The 25,625-nt window shown below is 35.0% G+C and overlaps 1 protein-coding gene across 1 annotated transcript in view; it reads right to left on the minus strand.

Moving 5' to 3' along the window:
* Positions 1 to 205: 205 nt before the first annotated feature.
* Positions 206 to 25,625, minus strand: part of LOC105549005 (uncharacterized protein C10orf68-like) — a 180,156-nt gene continuing 154,736 nt past the window's right edge. The window contains exons 12-20 of the mRNA XM_011993312.1: positions 21,157 to 21,240; positions 20,978 to 21,043; positions 20,655 to 20,738; positions 19,186 to 19,269; positions 18,394 to 18,516; positions 15,570 to 15,695; positions 14,299 to 14,388; positions 6,505 to 6,737; positions 206 to 377 (exon numbers count right to left, since the gene is read on the minus strand). Of these exons, the coding sequence (XP_011848702.1) occupies positions 6,691 to 6,737; positions 14,299 to 14,388; positions 15,570 to 15,695; positions 18,394 to 18,516; positions 19,186 to 19,269; positions 20,655 to 20,738; positions 20,978 to 21,043; positions 21,157 to 21,240 (704 nt within the window). The 3' untranslated portion in view covers positions 206 to 377; positions 6,505 to 6,690. The remainder of the gene's footprint in view (positions 378 to 6,504; positions 6,738 to 14,298; positions 14,389 to 15,569; positions 15,696 to 18,393; positions 18,517 to 19,185; positions 19,270 to 20,654; positions 20,739 to 20,977; positions 21,044 to 21,156; positions 21,241 to 25,625) is intronic.

Consider the following 25,625-nt stretch of genomic DNA (forward strand, 5'->3'; position numbering starts at 1 on the left):
TAAATAAATACTTTGTTCTGATTTCTTCAATACATTTCTAGTTTTAATATGAAAAAAAGTAAAGCAAGATATTCTGTTTTTAAAATTAAATTCCTTTAACTGGAAGTGTAAGAAATGTATGGAGGTGACTTTTCTCTATTAGAGGATCATACAGAATAGACTTGCAAATAATATGACACTTAAAGAACCATACATTTTCAAAACATGCAGAGCACAAGTTTTGTTTAATTGATTTTACATCACACCAGAAAGCACTACAGGGACACTGGCGAATAGAAGCAAGCTGGAACCTCAACACAGAGCTCCTTTCTTACTCTCAGCAACAGAAAGGCTTGATCTTAGAAGTTCAAAATTGTTCCATATGGTAAAGAGACGTTCTGAAAATAAACCAACAAGTAATTGTAATTTTTTATGTAATTCAACTTCTAATATACACACATACAAACCTTTCTGAAATGTTCAGTCTTGTACATGTCTTGATGTTGAGGCATATTTTCCACTAATTGAAAGGCATTTTTCAAAATATTATCTAGAGCTCTTTTCAAAAGTCAATGATCTTTCAATGCTAAAATATTGTTTTTAGCTGAACATTGACAATGACTCCCTCCTTGTTCAAATTTTAGTTAGGCTTCTCTAAGCCCTCTTCTCAACTAGGCCTCATCCTTGGCCTTGGCCTTGGCCTGCCTTAAGCAAAAAATCCTGCTAAGTCAGTTTAGTGAGAATCTCCATGCTTGATATCTAACCAAGTTTCTCATCCCTTGCCCTTAATGTCTAAGTCCTTAATATGCCTCTAAGAAGAATCTTGTTAGGCCAGTTAAGCGAGAATCCCTCTACACTTGATGTCTCCTCTTAATAATTTCCATCTGCTGACCCCTTCACTCTGCTCTTTGTCTACAAATTCTTAGCTTTCTTTGTTGTGGAGTTGAGTTTCCCTCTTCTATTGCAATGGTCTTTAATAAAGTCTTCCTTACCATGTTTATCAAGTGTCAAAAATTTAACAACATTATGAGACTGGCTCTTATGGACTTTGTCCTTGTGATGGAGTATATGCTAGAGGTTAAACTCATTGTCTGTAGAGTCCACTCGTCTCGTTACACATCCTTTATCTGTTACTTATGAGCTTTATGTCCTTAAGCAAGGACATAAACTTGTGTCATTGATCCTCAATGATGAATGTGTGCTCCAAACTGATAGGCTTAACTATGAGATGAGATCTCACAGGTGAGACTGTATCCACACATACCTTTTACCACTGTGACCTCTGCTCAGACTGAAGGGTTTGAGAATTCTGTGCTCTTTGCAAGCAAATTATGCCTCTAATTGTGGGGTATAAGGGGTGGGTAAAGACATGTTGACCATGAGCACCCATCCTGTAAGCTTACCATCTGCAATTTTGGTACATGACTGGCTGTCTAGGAAGGTGATAAAAGGGTTAGGAAAAGACAACAATCAAAAAACCTTCTCTAAGTTTGAATCTGTGAATTCAGAGACTGCAGTCTTTGTCTCAGTGAAACTCTGAGTGGGAGTTCCTGCCTTTAGATTTAAACAATGATAAATGAAAGTTTCAGGCTTCGTGCACCAAGATCTCACTCAGTTAAAAGTTATGAGTTCCCTCAATTTTAGTGATCAACACCACTTATTCCTTGGCCCAATGGCTCAATAATTTTGTTGAAAATTAATATCCTATAAGTTATAATTAATGCCCACAACATATTAAAAATTTAATTTTATTTGCCACCCCAGTGCTCATTGACTTAGATAAGAACACAACATATTGAGAACCATTTTTAAAATCAGAAGTAGGGCAGTTGCCCCTGCATCATAACTATAACTCTATAATCAACTGGTACCTAGGAACTCCCCAGTGAACATACCTTTTGTCTCTGCACCTGGAATCAGAGCCCCTGTGCAAAATGTTAGCCACCAACTTATAAAGGGAGAAAAGAAGTTCCTCAAACCCTCCCCAAAAGTAATCACATGTTCTTCTTGAAAAAGAAAATGGGATTTTTGTCTCTAAAAAAGTACTATGGCATCAAATGGTAACATTATCTTACTAGTCACTTCTGTTGATATCTGATCTCCTGAATGTTTAGGACACTAACAATTTGATTTAAATTAGAGATAGTGTAGTCTTAACCAAAACAGCTGGTATTGGTACAAAAATAGACACATAGACAAATGGAATAGAATAGAGAGCTCAGAACTAAGACTGCACATCTACAGCCATCTAATCTTCAGCAAACCTGACAAAAACAAGCAATGGGGAAAGGATGCCCTGTTTAATAAATGGTGCTATGATGACTGGCTAGCCATATGCAGAAAATTGAAGCGGGACTCCTTCCTTGCACCTTATACAAAAATTAACTCAAGATGGATTAAAGACTTAGATGTAAAACCCAAAACTATGCAAATCCTAGAAGAAAATCTAGGCAATGCCATTCATGATATAGGCATGGGCAAAGATTTCCTGATGAAAATGTCAAAAGCAATTGCAACAAAAGCAAAAATTGATAAATGAGATCTAATTAAACTAAAGAGCTTCTGCACAGCAAAGGAAACTATTATCAGAGTGAACAGACAATCTACAGAATGGCAGAAAATTTTTGCCATCTATCCATCTGACAAAGGTCTAATACACAGAATCTACAAGGAACTTAAACAAATTTAAAGAAAAAAAAAAAAACAACCCCATTAAAAAGCAGGCAAAAGATATGAACAGACACTTCTCAAAAGAAGACATTTATGCAGCCAACAAACATATGAAGAAAAGCTCCACATCACTAATCATTAGAGAAATGCAAATCAAACCCACAATGAGATACCATCTCACACCAGTCAGAATGGTGATTATTAAAATGTCAAGAAACAACAGATGCTGGAGATGCTATGGAGAAATAGGAACGCTTTTATACTGTTGGTGGGAGTGTAAATTAGTTCAACCATTGTGGAAGACAGTATGGCCATTCCTCAAAGATCTAGAACCAGAAATACCATTTGACCCAGCAATCCCATTACTGGGTATATACCCAAAGGAATGTAAATCATTCTATTATAAATATACATGCACATGTATGTTCATTTCAGCACTATTTATAATAGCAAAGACATGGAATAAACCCAAATGCCCATCAATGATAGGCTGGAGAAAGAAAATGTACATATACACCATGGAATACTATGTAGCCATAAAAAGGAATGAGATCATGTCGTTTGCGGGGACATGGATGGAGCTGGAAGCCGTTATCCTCAGCAAACTAACGCAGGAACAGAAAACCAATCACCACAGGTTCTCACTTATAAGTGAGAGCTGAACAATGAGAACGCATGGACCACAGGGAGGGCAACAACACACACTTGGGCCTATGGGGGGTGGAGGAGGGAGAGCATCAGGAAAAATAGCTAATGCATGCGAGGCTTAATACCTAGGTATTAAGGTATTATCCTCATTCCAAAGTCTGTTAATGTACCTTCTAACCAGCAGTCCTTGCTGAGCCCCCATTAGATCAAGAAGAACTCAAAGGAGACAACTGTTTGATGTTTGTGTGGTTGGTTGGTTGATTCACTGTTTGAGGTTTGGAAGTGTTTGCACTGGGGCCACGCACTGAGCCACCCCCAAGCCCTTCCTTAAGGCTGTAGGTCTAAGAACATGCACATCGCCCTGAACAACGACCTCCAGCAGAAGAAAGCAAATGCTGTTTTACTTCAAATCATGGATGCTGCAATCATATGATATTTGCTAAGCTGCGAAACATGTTTATTTAGCAGATACTGTAAGGAATTTTCTGAACACCTCTTTAATGTATGAGGAAGGTTGTCTTGCTACGGATGCAATTCAATTGTTCGTTTTTTATTACTATTTCAAACATATATATTTATATTAAGCTTAGATGATAATAAAAATTTTAAAAGGATAAGGATGAGGATAAGGTTGATGGGTGCAGCAAACCACCATGGCACACGTTTACCTATGTAACAAACCTGCACGTCCTACACATGTATCCCAGAACTTAAAATAAATTTAAAAAAACAGAGCGACAAGTAAAGAATGGTTTGCGAGAGGGACCGTTGCCAATTTGAATGGCCTTAACAGCATGAATGGCCCCATACATTTTATGAATAAAATACTATTCTTCCACTGCTTTCTTTCTGGACAGTGCTTGTTGATAAAGATAATATCCTAATTTATATACCAAAACAGACTTCCCATTAATTTTTGGCTTCAGCAGTTCAGATTTGTCTTTAGCAGCACCATCATTAGATCAATCAAAAGAAAAACACATTCAAAAGACTAGAGAAATACTCCCTGTTGTCATTCAGTTTATTTAAAGCATTCATATGATCTCCAACAGGTTGTCAGCTATTGGATTTCTCACAATAGAACCAAAGGAATTTTTGAATTTCCAGGGTTCATTAAGTATTCATTCTTAGATCTGACTACCTCATAATCTGGGACTAGCCTTATCTTTGATGGCAGCCAAAGTCTTCCAAAGACCCTAGACCATATTCACATTTGCCCTGATTCTGGCCTAATTTGAGCTAATTAGAGTTATTGGTTGAAACTGGCATCCCCTGCTCAATATTAAGGGTTATCCTGCTATCCTGGAAAAGTATTACATTTTACCCCAAAGCTCAGTTGAAAGACTATTCCTGCTTCTACTTCTCCAGGGAGCTATATTTAGCTATTTCTGCTAATAACATCAGGAAGATTTCCTGTATATCCCTCTGAATAGCTCACTGTCTTCCCAGGTCCTGGTGGCTATTGGATCACTGGTAATTCTGGAGTTGCATAGTTCAATATGGGAGCCAGAAGCCACATAGGATTATTTACGTTTAAACTAACAAATATATGTAAAATTAAAAATCTAGATTCCCGGTCACACTAGCCACATATAAAGAGCCCAAGAACCACATATGACTCATATCTCCCATACTGTAGGGCACAGGTGTGGAACATTTTTATATCACAAAACATTCTACTGAAAAGTGCTGCCAAGAGGAGTCATAATTGCCATGAAAAAGAGGGTCTGGGAGGAGGAATATTTAAATGAAGCCAAGATAGCTTGAATCTATTAACTGGGTCTCCTCTACCAGTAGGTACAGGACCTGGATTTAAAAAAAAAAAAAAAAACCCAACTGCAAACATTTGCATATGGGCTTGGGCATTAGTTTATTTCCCTTGTATCCTCTTCAAACAATAAGCTCCATGGTACTCAACTCTGGCTGCGTATTAGAATCACACAGCAAATCTGGTTTAATTGGTCTGGAGATGCGAGGCAGAAAATTGGTAGGTTTTAAAAGCCCCAGGTGAATTCTCTTTTGTATTTAGGCTTGAAAAGTACCGATTTAGAAAATACATTACCTCATTTAATCAAATAAGTATTCTATAAAGGCAGTGCTTCAGTCAAAATAAAATTTCTTCAATGTTTTATAGAAAAGCCTGCTGAATCCCAGACTTAACTAATGGGAATTAAGATACAGCTGGTATTGTTATCCGGGTAGTTCATAGGGGCAAACTGAGAAGCTGGATTGGATCTAGTTTAGATAACCCTAATAATCACCATCCATTGCAGGTAGTCTTCTATACTAAACTAAAATGTACGTTGGAAAAATAATTATAGAAAGAAACATAAAATCCACTTCATTCGTACCTCAATTATCGGCAACTTGCAGTAACAATTCTGCTATTCATTTCTGCATATATTCTCTCCCAAACCCTCACCAGAGTTATTAATATAGTTCACATTCATGTTACCTCTGGGATCTTTCACAGTTTTAGAGAATAATTGATCATTAGGGAATAATTCCTCCTTTATTTTCTCTTGACAGTTTCATTATGCTGAATTCATGAGTTTTTCTTACCATATAAATTGTTCATTTTTTGTTACTATATCAAATGTAAATAATATCTTTAAAATGGGAGATTATAAAGGATGGAAACTATTTCAGTCATTTTATTTCACTTTATTTTGTTTGAGTAGAAATCCAATTTTCTTTATTATTTTTGGCAGAAACATAACTCTAGAATATTTAGATTAATATTACTCCTCATTCCTCTGATTCTTGCTAGGGAAAAATAGGAAAATTTAATGCATAAAAGAATATTCTGCAAGTCTAAATATCTATGTCAGTGATAACCCAGATTGGGTTTAGGACAATTTTGTAGCCAATAATATTTATGCTCTTCAGGGGATAGTAAAAATGCAGCTACAAATAATATTTTAGTGTTATAAAACATTTGATTGGTAAGAATCACATCTTTAAAATTATTAGCAGTTGTATTTTGTGCCATTACAAATTCTACAGAATATGCTTTAACACATATCAGGTTATTGTCATATATTTTTTACATCTTTTTCTTTTTCTAAGTTGGTTATGCATTGTTCAAAAAAATTAATATTTTGAATAGGGTGAGTATTTTTATTATTTGTGATTTAAAAGATAATTGCATAACTTTTTTAAATTGAAAAGAAAAGTAATAAAGTAATTTGAAACTTTCAAACTCACCACTGCCTTGTCAGGCTTCTATGATCTGGGCCTACCCTGTTTATCCACTGTATTTCCAGCTGTTTTTCAATAAGCACCATCCACACGAGTCAGTGTTATTTTCAAAAGGCTTCTATACTTGCAGTTTTCTTTCCTGCATTTCCAAATTTGTCATGTTGCTTATCTTGCTCAGAATTTCCTTCATTCTCAAAAGTATGGGTGTGGTACAGATTTTCGGGCAGCAGCATGTAACACTTTAAAGAAAAGTTATGTGTTAATTGAAAGAAAGTTTAATTTTACTTTAGTTGATATAATTTTTATTGTATATGAGCAGAAGGAAGGAAGAAAAAGAAGGAAGAAGAGGAGGTAGTGGTGAGGAAAGGAGAGAAGAAAGGGAGAAGAAAGCAGAGGGAGGAAAAAGGAAAAGCTATTTTTAAAAAATAGAATGGCAGCTGATAAAGGTAAAAAGAATGATCATATTAGAAAATTGCAATAGATTTTTAAGAAAATTAATGGGTGAGTTTATGAGAAACTCACCCATAGATAAACTCACCCATAGACAGTCTCACCTTTAGAATAGTCTCACTCTTAAAGACTATTCACATGGTCTCTAAGTATCTGCCCCAAATTACCTATTACTTATAAAAGTTAAAAAATGTACTTTACAGTAGAGAAAGAAACATAATAGACACCATTACAATCTAATGATCAAAATTGCCATCACAATATTTGGAAACAATATTATCCATTGAGAAGGACACAACATTACATCTGGAATACTCCTCCCAAAGATGTGTAACTTAACCTGAAAGTAACCATGAGAAAACTTCAGATAAAACCAAATTGAAAAAATATTCTACAAACTAACTGGTGTTAAAAATATGAAGGTCAAGACACAAAAAGAAATATAAATTAACTATTCCAGATTAAGAGATACTAAAAAAACACCACAAATTTAGTGCATGGTCCTAGATTCAATCTTAGTCCAAAAAAAATCTATAAAGGACATTATTATGACAAATGTAACTTGAATATGAATTATGGAGTAGATGATAAGTTGAGTCAATGTTAAATTTCCTATTTTTGATAATTGTGTTGTGATGATATATTATCATTTCTTAAGAAATACTAAAGTTTCATGGGTAAAGAGACATTATGTCTCCAAGTTATCCCTCTACAGTTCAGAAAAAATAATATTTTATGTATTAAACATTTATAATGTTTATAAATATATGTACCTAATGTTTATAATACATACATATACATATGAAGATGAAGAACATTATAAAGCAAAAAGGACAGAATAAAACTGAATAAATTCTAGAAGGGACGGGAATCCCTTCTAGAATTCTTTCAGTTTCTCTGTAAACATGAATTGATAGAAAAATCAAAATATTTTTAAAACCTTATTACACAAAAAGCTTCTATGAAACAAAAAAGACAACTAACAGGAAAATGGGCAAAGAATATAAAAGGCAATTCACAGAAGAAATTAAAATAGAAATAATAGTAAGTTTATTGTTACTAAATATAAATAATTCTCATTAAAGATAAAACTATATTGTGTTTATTTTTATTTTTTAAATTATTTAAAAATTTTTAGTAAAGCATACATTACATAAAATTTACCATTTTAACCATTTTTGAGTGTACAAGTTTAGTCGCATTAAATCCATTCACACTGCTATGCAACTATCACTACCATCTACCTCCAGAATGTTTTTTATCTTGCAAAACTGAAACTCTCCCCATTAAACATTCATTCCTTATCTCCTATCCCCAGTTCCTGGCAGCCATCATTCTACTTTAAAGACACAGGTACATGTATGTTTATTGCAGCACTACTTACAATAACAAAGACTTGGAACCAACCCAAATGCCCATCAATGATAGACTGGATAAAGAAAATGTGGCACATGTACACCACGGAATACTATGCAGCCATAAAAAAGGATAAGTTCATGTCCTTTGCAGGGATATGGATGATGCTGGAAACCATCATTCACAGCAAACTAACCCAAGAACAGAAAACCAAACACTGCATGTTCTCACTCATAAGTGGGAGTTGAACAATGAGAACACATGGACACATGGAGGGGAACATCACACACTGGGGCTTGTCAGGGGTTGGGGGGTTAGGGGAGGGATAGCATTAGGAGAAATACCTAATGTAGATGATGAGTTGATGGGTGCAGCAAACCACATGTATACCTATGTGACAAACCTGCACATTCTACACATGTATGACGCTGGCCTCATAAAATGAGTGAGGGAGGATTCTCTCTTTTTCTGTTGATTGGAATAGTTTCAGAAGGAATGGTATCAACTCCTCTTTGTACCTCTGGTAGAATTCTGCTGTGAATCTGTCTGTCCTGGACTTTTTTTGGTTGGTAGGCTATTAATTGCTGCCTCAATTTCAGAACTTGTTATTGGTCTATTCAGGGATTTGACCTCTTCCTGGTTTAGTCTTGGGAGGGTGTATGTGCCCATGAATTTATCAATTTCTTCTAGATTTTCTAATTAATTTGTGTAGAGGTGTTTGTAGTATTCTCCAATGGTAGTTTGTATTTCTGAGGGATCAGTGGTGATATCCCCTTTATCATTTTTATTGCATCTATTTGATTCTTCTCTCTTTCCTTTTGTATTAGTCTGGCTAGTGATCTATTTATTTTGTTGATCTTTTCAAGAAAACCAACTCCTGGATTCGTTGATTTTTTGAAGGGTTTTTCGTGTCTCTCTCTCCTTCAGTTCTGCTCTGATCTTAGTTATTTCTTGCCTTCTGCTAGCTTTTGGATTTGTTCACTCTTGCTTCTCTAGTTATTTTAATCGTGATGATAGAGTGTCATTTTAGATCTTCTCTGCCTTCTCTTGTGGGCATTTAGTGCTATACATTTCCTTCTACACACTGCTTAAATGTGTCCCAGAGGTTCTGATATGCTGTGTCTTTGTTCTCATTGGTTTCAAATAACATCTTTATTTCTGCCTTCATTTCATTATTTACCCAGTAGTCATTCAGGAGCAGGTTGTTCAGTTTCCATGTAGTTGTGCAGTTTTGAGTGAGTTTCTTAATCCTGAGTTCTAATTTGATTGCACTGTGGTCTGAGAGACTGTTTTGATTTCCATTATTTTGCATTTGCTAAGGAGTGTTTTACTTCCAATTAAGTGGTCAATTTTAGAATAACTGCAGTGTGGTGCTGAGAAAAGTGTATGTTCTGTTGCTTTGGGGTGGAGAGTTCTGTAGATGTCTGTTAGGTCTGCTTGGTCCAGAGCTGAGTTCAAGTCCTGGATATCCTTGTTAATTTTCCGTCTCATTGATCTGTCTAATATTGACAGTGGGATGTTAAAGTCTCCCACTATTATTGTGTGGGGAGTCCAAGTCTCTTTGTAGGTCTCTAAGAACTTTCTTTATGAATCTGGGTGCTCCTGTATTGGGTGCATATATATTTAGGATAGTTAGCTCTTCTTGTTGCATTGATCCCTTTACCATTATATAATGCCCTTGTCTCTTTTGACCTTTGTTGGTTTAAAGTCTGTTTTATCAGAGCCTAAGATTGCAATCCCTGCTTTTTATTATTATTATTTGCTTTCCATTTGCTTGGAAAATATTCCTCCATCAGCTGTGGATTTTTCATAAATGGCCTTTGTTATGTTGAGGAACTTTCCTTCTATACCTAAACTATTAAAAGTTTCAATAAAGAATGCTGAACTTTGTCAAACGCTTTTTTGTGTCAATTGAGATCATCATGGGGGATCATCTGAGATAATCCTGTGAATGTGATGTATCACATTGACTCATTTACCCATGTTCAACCAGCCCTGCATGTCAGCAATAGATTCCACTTGCTCATGATGTTCAATTTTGTTGTTGTTTTCAAATAAGTTTGATAATGTTTAATTGTTGTTGTTGAATTCAGTTGAGCATTTTTGCATCAATGTTCCTCAGAGATATTGCTGTGTAGTTTTCTTCTCGTATTGTGTCTTTCTTTGGCTTACGTCTCGAGGTGATGCTGGCCTCATAAAATGTATTTGAAAATACTCCTTCTAGTGCTATTTTTTGGGGAGAGTTTAAGAAGCATTGATAATTCTTCTGTGAATGTTTCATAGGATCCAAATGTGAAGGTGTGAAACTGTGAGGCCACCTCGAAAGGTCTGACCTTTTTTGTTGAAACGTTTTTAATTACTTCTTCAACCTTTTTATTTGGTATTGGTTTGTCTAAGCTTTCTATCTCTTCCTGATTGAATCTTGGTAGCTTATATTTTTTGAGGAATTTATTCATTTCCTTTAGGTTATCCAATTTGTTGGCATATAGTTTTTCATACTAGTCTCTTATGATCCTTTTACTTTCTTTGGTATCTACTATAATGTCTTCATTTTCATTTCTGATTTTATTTGAGTTTTTCTCTACTTTTCTTAGTTTGCCTAGCAAGGATTTTATCTATTTTATTTTTTTTCAAAAAAAACAACTCTTAGTTTTATTGATTTTTTTCTATAGTTTTTCTATTCTCTATTCGATTTAATTCTGGTCTAATCTTTATTATTTCTTTCCTTCTGCCAACTTTGGCTTGTTTTTCTTTTTCCAACTCCTTGAGGCATAACATTAGACTATTTATTTGGAATCTTTCTTCTTTTATAATGTGGTCATTTATTGGTATAAGCTTCCCTCTTAGAATTACTTTTGCTGCTTCCCATAGATTTTGATACATTGTGATTCTATTGTCATTTGTCTCAACATATTTTTAAGTATTGCTTTTGATTTCTTTTTTGACCTACTGGTTGGTTGTTCAGGAGCAAGATTTTTAATTTCTACATATTTGTAAATTTTTAAGGTTCCTTTTGTTTTTAATTTCTAATTTCATACCCATTGTTTTCAGAAATAGTCTTAGGTATATTCTTGATCTTCTTGAATTTGTTGAGACTTGTTTTATGGCCTAATATATTGTCTATCCTTAAGAATGTTCCATGTGCACTAGAAAAAAAATGTATGTTCTGCTGCTGTTGGATGGAAAGTGCTGAAGGTATTTAGTTTAATTAAGTTCCATTTGCTAATTTTTGTTTTTATAGTGGCTTCCTTGGGGAGACTGTTACCTGCAGATATTGTCTGCAGGTTTTAGTTGGGCAACGTGCAGTGGCTCTGGTTCTGGGTAGGCACAGTAGTGGAATCCATTTCTCACTGTAAAGGACTTTAAAGATCCTTCTGTTCTAGTTTCCCCATAGTGGGAGATTTACCTGAAGGCATCTCTCTTGGTGTTGAGCCTGACACAGGCCAGAGGCAGCCAAGCAGTGCTGTGTTTATTACAGGGAACAGGTGCTCAGAGTGGCTGTGGAGCTGGGGTCTGGGGCTCAGTGTCTTGTTGAACTGCCATGGCACCTGTGGTGTAGGTCCAGGTTTATTCTTTCAGGTGTGGATGGTGCAGCTCTCCCACAAGGCCAAGTACTGTGACTCTGAGGCACTTTCCAGTATCTTAGGCCCAGGATCAGGCATGTTGCTGACTCATCCTGGGTGTTAGGGTGCAGCAATGGCATGGCTCTGGGAAGGAAGAGGTTTTCCAGAGGTTCAGGCCCCAATGAGCAGAGTACAGTTGCAATTCAGGTTACAGAACCAATAGGGCACAGTGGCAATTCATGCACCAAGAACTCTAAGCCCCGGAGTAATGGGACACAGCAGTGACTCAGGCTCTGTGAGGTCAGGCGCAGTGACGGCAAGGGTCCAAGAATGATGGGGGCACATCTGTGGCTTTGGCCCGGGGGTGTGTGCAGCAGTGCAATGTTGGCTTCACTCCTAGGGAGGTGGGGAACCTCAGCAACTCAGGCTCTAGAGGACTATCCCGATCCAGGGAGGCAGGGTGCTGTGGGTGTTCAGTCCGGAGGGTAGGGTGATCAGATCAGATCAGTGTTTCTGTAGGAGGCTGGCCTATGCCCATTTTAAAATTGAGCTCTGTTGTTGTGGTTGAGTTGTAGGAGGTCTCCACATATTCTGGATTATTAATACCTTATCAGATATGTGATTTAAATATATTTTCTCCCATTCTGTGGTTTGCCTTTTTACTCTTGATATTTTCCACTGATGACTGGAAGTTTTTAATTTTGATAAATTCTAACATACCTATTTTTTGGACAGTGTGTTTTGTATCATCTAAGAAGTCATTGCCAAATCCAACATGAGGTTTTCTCCTATGTTTTCTTCTAAGAGTTTTAAAGTGTAGCTCTTAGTTTTAGGTTTTTGGTCCACTTTGAGTTAATTTTTGTATGTGTAAGATAAGGGTGCAACATCATTATTTTGCATGTGGATATCTAGTTTTCTCAGCATTGTATGTTGTAAAGACTATTTTTTCCATACTGATTGGTCTTAGCACTCTTGTAAAAAATCATTTGACCATATATGTGAGGGTTTATTTCTTAGCTCTCTATCCTATTCCATCAAAATATGTGTTTGTCTTTAGACCAATACCATATCATTTTGGTTATTGTAGCTTTGCAGTAAGTTTTGAAATTATGAAGTGTAAGTCTTTCAATTTTGTCCTTTATCAAGATTATTCTGACTATCAGGTCCCTTACAGGGACAGGGTCTCTAACCCCTGGTCCGTGGCCTGTTAGGAACTGGGCCACACAGCAGGAGATGAGCAGTGGGTGAGCAAGGGAAGCTTCATCTGTATTTACAGCTGTTCCTCATTGCTGGCATTACCACTGGAGCTCTGCCTCCTGTCAGATCAGTGGCAGCATTAGATTCTCATAGGAGTGCAAACCCTATTGTGAACTGTACATGCGAGGGATCTAGATTGTGTGCTTCTTATGAGAATCTAATACCTGATAATCCACCACTGTCTCCCATCACCCCCAGATGGGACTACCTAGTTGCAGAAAAACAAGCTTAGGGCTACCACTGATTCTACATTATGGTGAATTGTATAATTATTTCATTATATATTACAGTGTAATAATAATAGAAATAAAGTACACAATAAATGTAATGCACCTGAATCATCCTAAAATAATTCCCCCACCACCATTCCGTGGAAAAATTGTCTTCCATGAAACCGGTCCCTGCTGCCAAAAAGGTTGGAGACTGCTGCCTTAAGATTCTGTATGAATTTAAAAAAAAAAAAAAAAATTTACTTTTTTCTGTAAAAAAAAGCATTTGGGATTTCGATAGAGATTGCACTGAATCCTTAGATCACTTTAAGTGGTACTGACATCTTAACAATATTACTTAATATTCTTAATATTTCCAATGCATGAAAAGTCTAGTTCTGGCTTAGGTGCTTGGAAATAGGCATTTCATGCATTTACTAGCAGAACTACTAGCTATCATAATTTGAAAAGTTTCCTAATATCTATTAAAATTAAAATGATATATACCTTTAATGCACCAACCTCACTTACATGTTCTTTTTTATAGAAATGCAATCACTGTGATATAAATATATGTGAACAATGGTATTTATTGCACCATTGCTTGTAGTGGCAAAAAACGATAATAAAATGTTATTCAGTAGAGGAATCATTGAATAAAGTAGGACACATTCACATTGTAGAATATCATGCAGCAGCTTAAAAAGTGACAGATGAAAGAAATTTCTATCAATTTAAAAGTGAGGAGGATATAAGCATATAAGCCTGTTGTTATTCAGAACCACAAACCACTGTTTACATATACATTTTTACATGTTTGAAGAAAGGTTTGGGAAATGATACCTTACTCATAAGATTGGTTGTTTGGAGGAAGAAGCCTAGAGGTTTGAGGTTGGTAAAGAGAGACAATGAGAATATAGCATAAAGTTTTATTTCATATGTCTGTATTGTAGTGATTCTTTTACCTTTATAGGTAGGTTTTCCAATTGTATTGGTCACAGAAGGCAGAGTAAATTCAATAGCTTTTTGGTTTAAGGTAACAACTTTCGAATGCCCTAAAAAAATGAGAACAGTGTTATTAAATTATGTGGAGAATTAAGTAATTTCAACTTTTAAAAAGTTAAGATAAACCTTAGTCTTCTAAAACACAGTTTCCTTACAACTTTTTTTCAGTAATTTAACTTTTAACTTTATTTTGTATCCACTGAAGCCCAGGATTTTGCTTATTATTTTAATATATATAATTGTCATATATAATTTCTGACCATTTTTTCTTCTAGCTCACTGGGAAAGAAAATGGATTTCACTTTCTTTGCTTACATTCATTTGCTTCCCCAAAAGCAAGCCCAAATATCTTTTTATTGTTTTCTTTTTCCTTTTATATTGCATGTAGTAAAAAAATAAAACAAAAGTAATAGTCAACTTTCTGCATTTCCTGTTAATTTTTTACTTAGAACCTTTATGAATAGAAAGTGCCATGGATATTTATTTTAGAGCACAGAATAAATCAAAGAAAAATCATTTACATTTTTTAAAAAGTTCAAACTCTCAGGAGGCTGAGGCAGGAGAATTACTTGAACCCAGGAGGCGGAGGTTGCAGTGAGCCGAGATCATGCCACTGCACTCCAGCCTGGGCGACAGAGCAAGACTCCGTTTCTAAATAAAATAAAATAAAATAAAATAAAATTCAAACTTAGTTAACTGTAGAAAATGTACCAGGGTGATAATTACATAATGATGCCTCTGGAGTGACAGATAAGAATCAAATCTTAGTTCTCAGATATTAATGGAGTTAGAAGCCTAGGAAGATGATAATGAAGGGAAGGGAAAAACTAAACATATGATTTATTTTTCTTCTCACCTATCCTTATGTTGTATTTCTATTGTATGCTCTCCCTGGGGTTGAATAAAAGAGGGACATATAAATATAACAAAGAGATTATAAAATGAGTTTATCTCAGTCATCCACAAAATCTATAGTAGTGAACAAGACAAAAAGGTGGAGAACTAAAATGGAGCTCCAAGTTAGTCACAATGGAGAAGGGGAAGAGAAATGCCAGGAACACTACTCATCGCTAAGAATGAACAAATGTTAGATAAACTTAACTCACAACTTACTTTCATTTATGTTTTGCTAAACTGTTATATGACTGAAGCTATTACAACTTGGTTATTTACATTTAGTTATAGCTTTATTTTAAAAATCACACTGTACACTAAAAATATTAAAAGTTACCTGAAGGGAGTTGATTCAGTAAAGGAAAATGGATGTCTTTAGAAAAGCTTGAACTAGCCCTATATGTTCTATAAACTGCTTTTGAAGGTGCAATCGCATAGGGTGAAGAGTACTCATAAGTTTCCTCTAGAAAAATTTAGAAAATATGTTAGCCATACAATAGATGACATTTGTAATGATTTTTAATACTCACACAGTATATATGCACACAACATCAAAGCATCTAAATATATAAAGCAAACGTTTAAAAAAACTTGAAAGGATACATAGACTGCAACAAAATAATAGTAGGGAATTTCAATATCCCCAACTATTGAACAAGAGACAGGTCATCCAGATAGAAAATAAATAACCACTGGACTTGAACTACACAAAAGATAAAGCATGTTTATCAGACAATTACACAATGTTCTATCCAACAGTAACGGGATACACATTCTTCTCAAGTGCACAAAGAACATTCTCCAGAATAGATCATATGTTAGGCCACAAAAGAGGTCTTAACAATGTAAGATCAAAATTACATCAAATATTAACTACATATCAGTAACAGCAGAATAAAAAGAAACTTAATAGATCTTTGAAACATTAAACAATATGCTCCTGAAGAACTATTGTGTCAAGGAGGAAATTAAAAAGGGAAATTTAAATATATCTACAGACAAAAGAAAATAAAAACATAACATACAAAAACTTATGGGATGCAGAAAATGTAGTCCTAAGAGGAAAGTTTATAGCATTAAATGTCTACATCATAAAAGAAGAATCAAATAAACAACCTGAAACTACACTTTACAGAAGTAGTAAAAGCAGAACTAAGTATAAATTAACAGAAGAAAAAAAATGAAGATCAAAGCAGAAATAAAACAGAGACTAGAAATGATCGATTCCATTTTCCCCAGTCTGCATTCCATTCTGGTATCCTCCAACATCCTGGTTCATTTATTTTTTCATGTATGTTTTTACTGAGAAAATTATAATGCTATTGAATGGTGAAATAGGTGACCTTATTGTATGGATTACTAACTGCCATATTTGCCTTCGTTTCTCCCCGCTTTTTGTTAATGGGAATGTCTTCTGCGGTCTGTCCCTGTCTCACCACTGTTACATTGTGTGTGTGTGAGCAGAGACTTCAAAACTGCTTATACATTGAGGCTTGCCTGCATGCTGCTCTTAGAACTTGAAGACTCCTAGCTAGTTGGTTGGATGATGAGAAACATGCAGCCAACTCACCTCCTGGGTCAGTTATTAAGTTCAGTCGCCAAACCACCCTTCTAAACTCTGCTTTATGATACGGGATCTGGGATTCTGCAGACCACATTTTTGCTTTGCAAAGTAGCTCCAAGGTAGGCTGTACAAGATAGGCTAGATAGAGGAAAACTGCAAATTTGGAGGAAAAAGGACAGACTTGTTCTTCTCATTTTGTTCCTAGTGGGCTTTGAGAGCTTCCTGTCTCTTTTCAGTTTCTGTGAAGAACATCTCAGTATTGTTTCCTTATCCCAGAAGTAGCAATTCCTCCCATAGCAACAAAGAGTTTGCATTTTTTTTCCAATATTTGCAGAACCAGTTTTATTATTCCTCCCTGCTTAGAAACTAGCAGTAGATGGCCAGGGCACCTCCTTCAGAAGTATGGATCCAAGGTCCTACCACAGAATCAGGGACACTAGCACCATCTAATCTACACCTTATGCAGAGATCTCCTTCAGTTCTGGGTATGGCAATTCCTTTCTGTAATTGTTTGCTCCATGTAACCTTAGAATTCTTTTAATACTTTCAGTTACCAAGTTAACAACTTTATACTTAGTCATCTACTTTTTACATTCTTGCTTTTTTTTTTTTTTTTTTTTTTTGAGATGGAGTCTTGCTCTGTCGCTAGGCTGGAGTGCAGTGGCGTGATCTCGGCTCACTGCAACCTCCACCTCCTGGATTCAAGCGATTCTCCTGCCTCAGCCTCCCAAGTAGCTGGGACTACAGGCACGTGCCACCATGCCCAGCTAATTTCTATATTTTTAGTAGAGACAGGGTTTCACCATGTTGGCCAGGATGGTCTCTTGACCTCATGATCTGTCTGCCTCAGCTTCCCAAAGTGCTGGGATTACAGGCGTGAGCCACCGCACCTGGCCCTCTTGCTTTCTTTTTGAACAACCAGTGAAGTTTCTATTTACTGAATGGGCCCACTCTATACATCATTGTCTCAAACAACAGCCAGTCAACTGCTATACATGTGGGTGAATTGATAATTCATAATTTGACCAAAAATGCATGCTAGCCCAGCCAAGACAATCATCAGTTACCTAAGCGGTTACTGTTTTATGCTTTTTAAAGTTTTAGGGTAGATATGGAGTAGTAAAACACTAACAAATATGGAAATAAAAATTAAAATAAGAGTGAGATATAATTTAGTAATTTTCAGATGGGTATAAATAAGAAAAAAACCCAGCAATCCATATTGCAGATGGTTATGCAGAGAAAAGAATTTTCCCTAAAGATTGCCAAATGAAAATGTTAATTTATTAGCCCTTTAGGAAAGCAATCTGGAAATATCATTTAACGTTAAAAATCCATGTGTACTTTAATAAGAAATCTCAACCCTAAAATGTCATTGCTCTTTAATAGAATGATTGAATAAAATGTTCTTACTATGAAGTATCATGCTGCCAATAAAAAGGATGGATTAAAACAATTTTATTTTACGCTTGTAAGAATTTTCCTAAGATATTTCTGAAAAAAAGTAAGATGCATAAAGAGTAAATGAAAAAGCATACTTTAAAACTATTCTAGGTAATTAGATACTGAATTCATATCTTCATACATAATTCTTTACCTTTATTTTCAAAGGGTGATAAATTGATCACTTTTGTTGGGAATTTACTTGGTGTAATGCTCCTATTGAAGATACCTTCTTGACGTTGTATGGACATATCTTTGTTTTTAAATAAATTCACATCTAAAATAAAATTTTAAAAGAAAAAGTGTATGAGTACTCCTGACTATTCACACACTAATCCCCAACTCCACGTATTTGTCTCTATTTCTGCACTGGTAATTTTTCTTCCCACATTTTATTAAATGGCCACTTGTCTATCACGTAAATTTCTGTGTAGTCTCTCATCATTTTCTCTTTCTCGTCTTTGTTCTGCATTCTGTGATATTATCTTCCTTAATTTCAACCTTTATCCCAAGTTCATTTTAGTTTGACCAAATGTTCATTTCTATAATTGATCCGTAGTCTACATTTGAAAGGATACATTTAGAAAGATAGTTTTGGAGGTCAGAGGTCTATGCATAAGCTACTGGATCCCTCCCTGCCCCAATTCAACCATTGTTTATTAATTTTTCATTAATCCTATTGTTATAAAAGTAACATGGATTATTGTAGAAAACATTTATTTAAACAGAGAATTATAAACCTCATATTTTAAAAAAATCATTGTGTAGAGGTTTTAAAACTTTCTAGCTAATTTCCCATTGATAATATGAGAGTTTAATTATAAGAGAAAATTCATGAAGACATTTGCCCATGAAATATAGGTACTGTTATCATTAAAGATTCACTCTAAAACCCCAGAGAAGATAACTAAACTGTAAATATTAGACTTAAAATTATTATTCTTACCATAGTGAGTCCTTAGTTGTGTCTTTATCTCACCAATTGTTTTACTTGAACCAATAGCATTTGTCAAGGGTTCTACATCAGTCTCTATAGACATAAAATAAATTTCAAAACACTTTGTAAGGTAACCATTTATGTTACATATGTATTTTAGTTCTTTTTTCTTTTGAAATTTCTTTTTCTTTTCTTTTCCTTTTTTTTTTTTTTTTAATTTAGAAACAGGATCTCGTTCTGTCACTCGGGCTGGGGCGCAGAGGTGTGAACATGGCTCACTGCAGCTTCAACCTCCTGGGCTCAAGTGGTCCTCCTGCCTCAGCCTCTCCAAGTAGCTGGGACGACAGGTGTGCACCACCACACCTGGCTAATTTTTGTATTTTTTGTAGAGACAGGGCTTTGCCATGTTATCTTTTGAAATTTCCATCTTATTTGATATCAATCTCTATTACCTTCCTTTTCTTCCTTAAGAATAATTTCCTTTAACTCTAAGAACATACTTGTAATAAGTGCTTTGAGGTTTCGCTGGCTAGGTCCAACACCTGGGACTCTCACAAACAGTTACTGTGGCGTGCCCTTTTCCTTGGTGTAGGTCACACTTCACTGTTTCTTTACATATTAATAATTTTTGCTAAAGATTTGACAGTTTCCATAATATACTGTAGCATCTCCAGATACTGATTTCCTCCTCCTCTATCTGGGGCTTGTCGTTGTTCTCTCCTTATTATTTGCATAGCGCTGTGACTGGGCCATTCTACTAAAGTCTCTTGCCTATAGTGTGAAGTGCTACTGCTGCTCTCCAAGGGGCAGAACCTTGCACATGCATCCAGTACCTTGGATAACATTGGTTTTAGAGGGCCGGCTTCGAATGTGTCTCTTTACATTGTTTCTCTGTTAGCTGTCTGCCTCTTTTTGTATCACACCAGAGATCAAAGAAAATTGTATAACTATATAACAATCTTACACCAAGATGAAAGTCAGTAGTGTAATCTCTGAATTACGTAACACAAATAAAGTACTGTATTGTAGGTGAGACTTTATAAATTTGCCTGACATTTTTATCAAATAGAGGGAATGGATAACCAGTGAAATAGTTATGTGTTGTACTCCTCTTGTCATCACAGTCTTCAGCTAGCCTTTCTGCTTTTGCCTTTCTGCTTTTGCTAATTAAACATCACTTTTCAGAAACAAAAAGTAAGTAGAATAGCTTTGGAAATGCCTACACTGAGACTACTCTAAGGTAACTGTAACACTGAATTTTTATGCATTACTTTTCAAATGGATGAGTTTTAAAATCAATAATATGCTAATGTTCCACTGATAGTAAATGCTAGAGCTTAATTAAAGGATACTCATGATGAATTTTACCTATGTAACACTAACACGTAGGCACTATTGTCATGAAATGTCTATACTTAATTTAACTCAGGGATCATAAATAGATCACAAATGTTAGACTCAAAAATTCTTTTTCTTACCCTGGTGACTCTTTAATTGTGCATTGATTGGTCCCTTTATTATATCTCTTCCAATAGCATCTTTTAAGAGTTGTTTATCAGTCTCTATAGAATTAAACAGATTTCAAAATACTTTATAAGGTAAACATTACTATACATGTGTATACATGTGTGTTTAATTATAGAAGGATATTCATGAAGGATTTTACCAATGTAACACTATGATATAGGTACCTGTGTAATAATAACATGTAGACACTGTTGTCATTAAAGGTCTGCACTTAATTTAACTCAGGGAACATGAATAGGTCACAGATATTAGACTCAAAAATTCTTTTTCTTACCCTGGTGACTCTTTAATTGTGCATTGATTGGTCCCTTTATTATATCTCTTCCAATAGCATCTTTTGCTATGGAAAGTACTATGATATAGGTACTGTTGTCATTAAAGGTCTATACTTAATTTAACTCAGGGAATATAAATCAGCCGTAAATATTAGATGTAAGAAATTCTTTTTCTTACCCTGGTGACCTTTTAGTTGTGCATTGATTGATCCCTTTATTATACCTCTTCCAATAGCATCTGCCAAGTGTTCCTTATCAGTCTCTGTAGAAGTAAAACAGATATCAATATATTTTGTAAGATAAACATTACCATATCTCTGAGTATATGTGTGTGTTTAATTATAGGAGGATATTCATTTAGAATTTCACCTATATAATACTAACATATTGGTACTATTGTCATTAAAGGGTCATACTTAATTTAACTCCAGGGATATGAATAAACCATAAATATTAGTCTCGAATTTTTTTTTTACCTGGGGGACATTTAAATTGTGTTTTAATTGACCCCTTTATTATACCTCGTCCAATAGTCCAATAGCATCTGCTAAGAGATCCTTATTAGTCTCTATAGAAATAAAGCAGATTTCAATATATTTTATAAGGTAAACATTTTATATGTGTGTATGCATGTGTAGTGAGTATTTATTATTATAGTAGAAGAGTCGCAATATAATGTCTTATTGCAGTAAGCATCACAAAACAGAATTTGAAGGGCTATTAGCAATCATATAAGCCTATTATATTGAAGTTCAGAGATGTTTCATGATTTGAACAAGACCACATCAAGATAATGACAAAACTGATGCACAAACCAACACTTTGTAATTCCTTAACCAGTGACGTTACTATATAATGGCATCTCTTATGCAAACTAAAATTATCCTAGAAAGTTTATGATGATAATATAACTTTAAATTTTACACCAGTAGCACTATCTACTGTGGGATGTACCTGGTGAGATAAAAGATAACATTTTTAAGAATAGGTCAATTTGCAAATCATGGTCTCCACAGTCACAGAGAGTTATTGTGGGGCAAAGTGCTTTGATTTGTTCATAAAGACTTCATGTCATTTCTAAGATTTGTAACTATAAATCAAGTATGGATAAATAATGTAGAAAAATAATTAGATATTTTGTGGAATATGAAAATGTGACTTTCATATCCTCTTGAGTTTGTAGACTTTGTAGCTGGGGAGGATGAAGTAAGTAAACTTGTAGTAGCATAAGCAGTGAGATTGCATTCCTTTCCACTGGAGTTTTTATGTGATTTGAATCTTTTGCTAGATTTGAAAACTACTGACTAGGTCATATAAAAGGAAAAATACATGAAAGTTATGAAAGGCGAGTTCATATTGAAAAGGGAAAATTAGAATGGGTGACTTGGGTCAACTGGTGGACCTAATATTTTGTGAGAGAAAGTTGTTTATAGCAGACTATATGCTAAAGTTGGAAACCTATAATGACCCAGATACCACAGAGTAAAGTTTTGCTCTGAAGAAATGTCTGAGCTCTTGAATAAATGTTAAGTTTTACAGTGTAACATCTGAAGCCCAAATATACCACCAGTGAAATCTAAACCAAAGTATGGACCAGCTGAGGCACCATTACCAAAATGAACCGAGACACATAAGAACGTATTTTCCATAAGTACACAGCTATATTTTGTGAACATAAGCAGATCTATAGAAACATAAAAATAGGGAATATGAGCAGTCATATTTTAGCCTCTCCGATTATTACTCTAACTAGTACACATAAGAAGGAATGGTTCATTTCAAGTGAGTATGCAAAGATTCTTAGATAATAAGAAGGAAGGCAATGAGAAGAGCATTTTAGGGGAGATAAGGTTAAGCATTTAGGAAGAGAATCTATGTACTAAAGTAATTTACAATCTAGTAACATTCATGTTTCCTCCCTTACCGTATCCTCTCATTGCTTTAATTCTTTTTAAATATGATCCTGCCTGGAATTCACTGAGATATTTTTTCAAAATAAATAACATATCATGCTATATGCTTATGTAAAATGTTCAATTCAATGTTTTTTAAGATGTTGACATATTTGTGTAGTTCTGACTACAGTCAATTTTAGATTCTACTGGAGTTTATACTAATCAAATTCCAGTGAAGTACAGAAATATTACTCCCATATAGCGTTATTCCTTCTTCAACATTTTTGCACTATTATGTGTATTACAACTACATATATTAAAGACATTGTTATAATTGATGTTATGATTATTTATATAATACTGTGCATTTTAATTAAGCTAAGAAAGACGAGCAAGTACATATTTATAGTATTTACTATACTAACCTTCTTGTTTATATATTTTTTGCATTTGTTCCTGTGGATTTGAGTTACTATCCAGTGTTATTGTATTTTTTAAACTGTTTAAAAATTTTTATTTTTTTATTTCAGTAAGTTTTTGGGGAACAGGTGATGTTTGGTTTCATGAATGTTCTTTAGTGGTGATTTGTGAGATTTTGGAGCATCCATCACCCAAGCAGTGTACACTGTACCCAATGCGTAGTCTTTTGTCCCTTGACACCTCCTACTCTTTCCCCAAGTCCCCAAAGTCCAACATACCATTCTTATGCCTTTGCATCCTCATAGCTTAGTTCCCACATGAGTGAGAACATATAACGTTTGATTTTCCATTCCTGAGTTACTTCACTTATAATAATAGTCTCTAATTCCATTCAGGTTGCTGTGAATCCCATTATTTTGTTCCTTTTTATGGCTGAGTAGTATTCCATGGTATATACACACCACATTTTCTTTATCCATTCGTTGATTGATAGACATGTGGGCTGATTCCATATTTTTGCAATGGCAAATTGTACTGCTATAAACATACGTGTGCAAGTACCTTTTTGTACAATGATTTCCTTTCCTCTGGGTAGATACCTAGAAGTGGGATTTCTGGATCAAAGGGTAGATCTACTTTTAGTTCTTTAAGGACTCTCCACACTGTTTTCCACAGTAAAAATGTTTCCTTTTCACTGCATCCATGCCAACATCTATTATTTTTTGATTTTTTGATGATGGCCGTTCTTGCAGGAATGAGGTGGTATCACATTATGGTTTTCATTTGTGTATCCCTGATAATTAGTGATGTTAAGCATTTTTCCATATGCTTGTTGGCCATTTGTATATCTTCTTTTGAGAATTGTCTATTCATGCCCTTAGCCCACGTTTTTATGGGATTTTTTTTTTCTTGCTGATTTGAGTTCTTTGTGGATTCTGGATATTAGTTCTTTGTTGGATATATAGATTGTGAAGATTTTCTACCACTCTGAGGGTTGTCTGTTAACTCTGCTGATAATTTCTTTTGCTGTGTAGAAGCTTTTTAATTTAATTAAGTCCCATCTATTTATCTTTGTTTTTGTTGCATTTGCTTTTGGGTTCTTGGTCGTGAAGTTTTTGCCTAAGCCAAGGTCTACAAGGGATTTTCCAATGTCATCTTCTAGAAATGTATAGTTTCAAGTCTTAGATTTAAGTCTTTGATCCATCTCGAGTTGATTTTTGTATAAGGTGAGAGATGAGGATCCAGTTTCATTTTTCTACATGTGGCTTGACAATTATCCCAGCACCATTTGTTGAATATGGTGTTCTTTCCCCACTTCATGTTTTTGTTTGTTCTGTCGAAGATCCGTTGGCTGTAAGTATTTGGCTTTATTTCTGGGTTCTCTATTCTGTTCCATTGGTCTATGTGTTTATTTTTATACCAATACCATACTGTTTTGGTGACTATGGACTTAGAGTATAGTTTGAAGTCAGGTAATATGATCCCTTCAGATTTATTCTTTTTGCTTAGTCTTGCTTTGGCTATGTGGGCTCTTTTTTGGTTCCATATGAATTTTAGGATTTTTTTTCTAGTTCTCTAAAGAATGATGGGAATTGCATTGAATTTGTAGATTGCTTTTGAGAATATGGTCATTTGTTTGTGTTGTCTAGGATTTCTTTCAGCAGTGTTTTGTAGTTTTCCTTGTAGAGGTCTTTCAAGTCCTTGATTAAGTATATTCCTACCTTTTTTTGTTTGTTTGTTTGTTTGTTTTGGCAGCTATTGTGAAAGGAGTTGAGTTCTTGATTTGATTCTCAGCTTGGTCACTGTTGGTGTAGAGCAGCACTACTGATTTGTGTATGTTAAGTTTGTATCCTGAAACTTTGCTGAATTCATTTACGAGTTCTAGGAGCTTTTTGGATAAGTCTTTAGTGCTTTCTAGGTATATGATCATATCATCAGCAAACAGCAACAGTTTGATTTCCTCTTTACTGATTTGGATGCCCTTTATTTCTTTTCCTTGTCTGATTGTCCTGGCTAGGACTTCCAGTACTATGTTGAATAGACGTGGTGAGATTGGGCATCCTTGTCTTGTTCCAGTTCTCAGGGGGAATGCTTTCAAAACCCGTTCGGTATAATGTTGGCTGTGGGTTTGTCATAGATAGCTTTTATTACCTTAAATTATGTTCCTTTTATGCCAGTTTTGCTGAGGGTTTTAATCATAAAGGGATGCTGGATTTTGTCAAGTGCTTCTTCTGCATCTATTGAGATGATCATGTGATTGATTGTTGTTTTTAATTCTGTTTATGTGGTGTATCACATTTATTGACTTGCATATGTTAAACCATCCCTGCAT

The sequence above is a fragment of the Mandrillus leucophaeus genome, unplaced genomic scaffold, assembly GCF_000951045.1.
Source record: "Mandrillus leucophaeus isolate KB7577 unplaced genomic scaffold, Mleu.le_1.0 Scaffold429, whole genome shotgun sequence".
NCBI lineage: Eukaryota > Metazoa > Chordata > Mammalia > Primates > Cercopithecidae > Mandrillus > Mandrillus leucophaeus.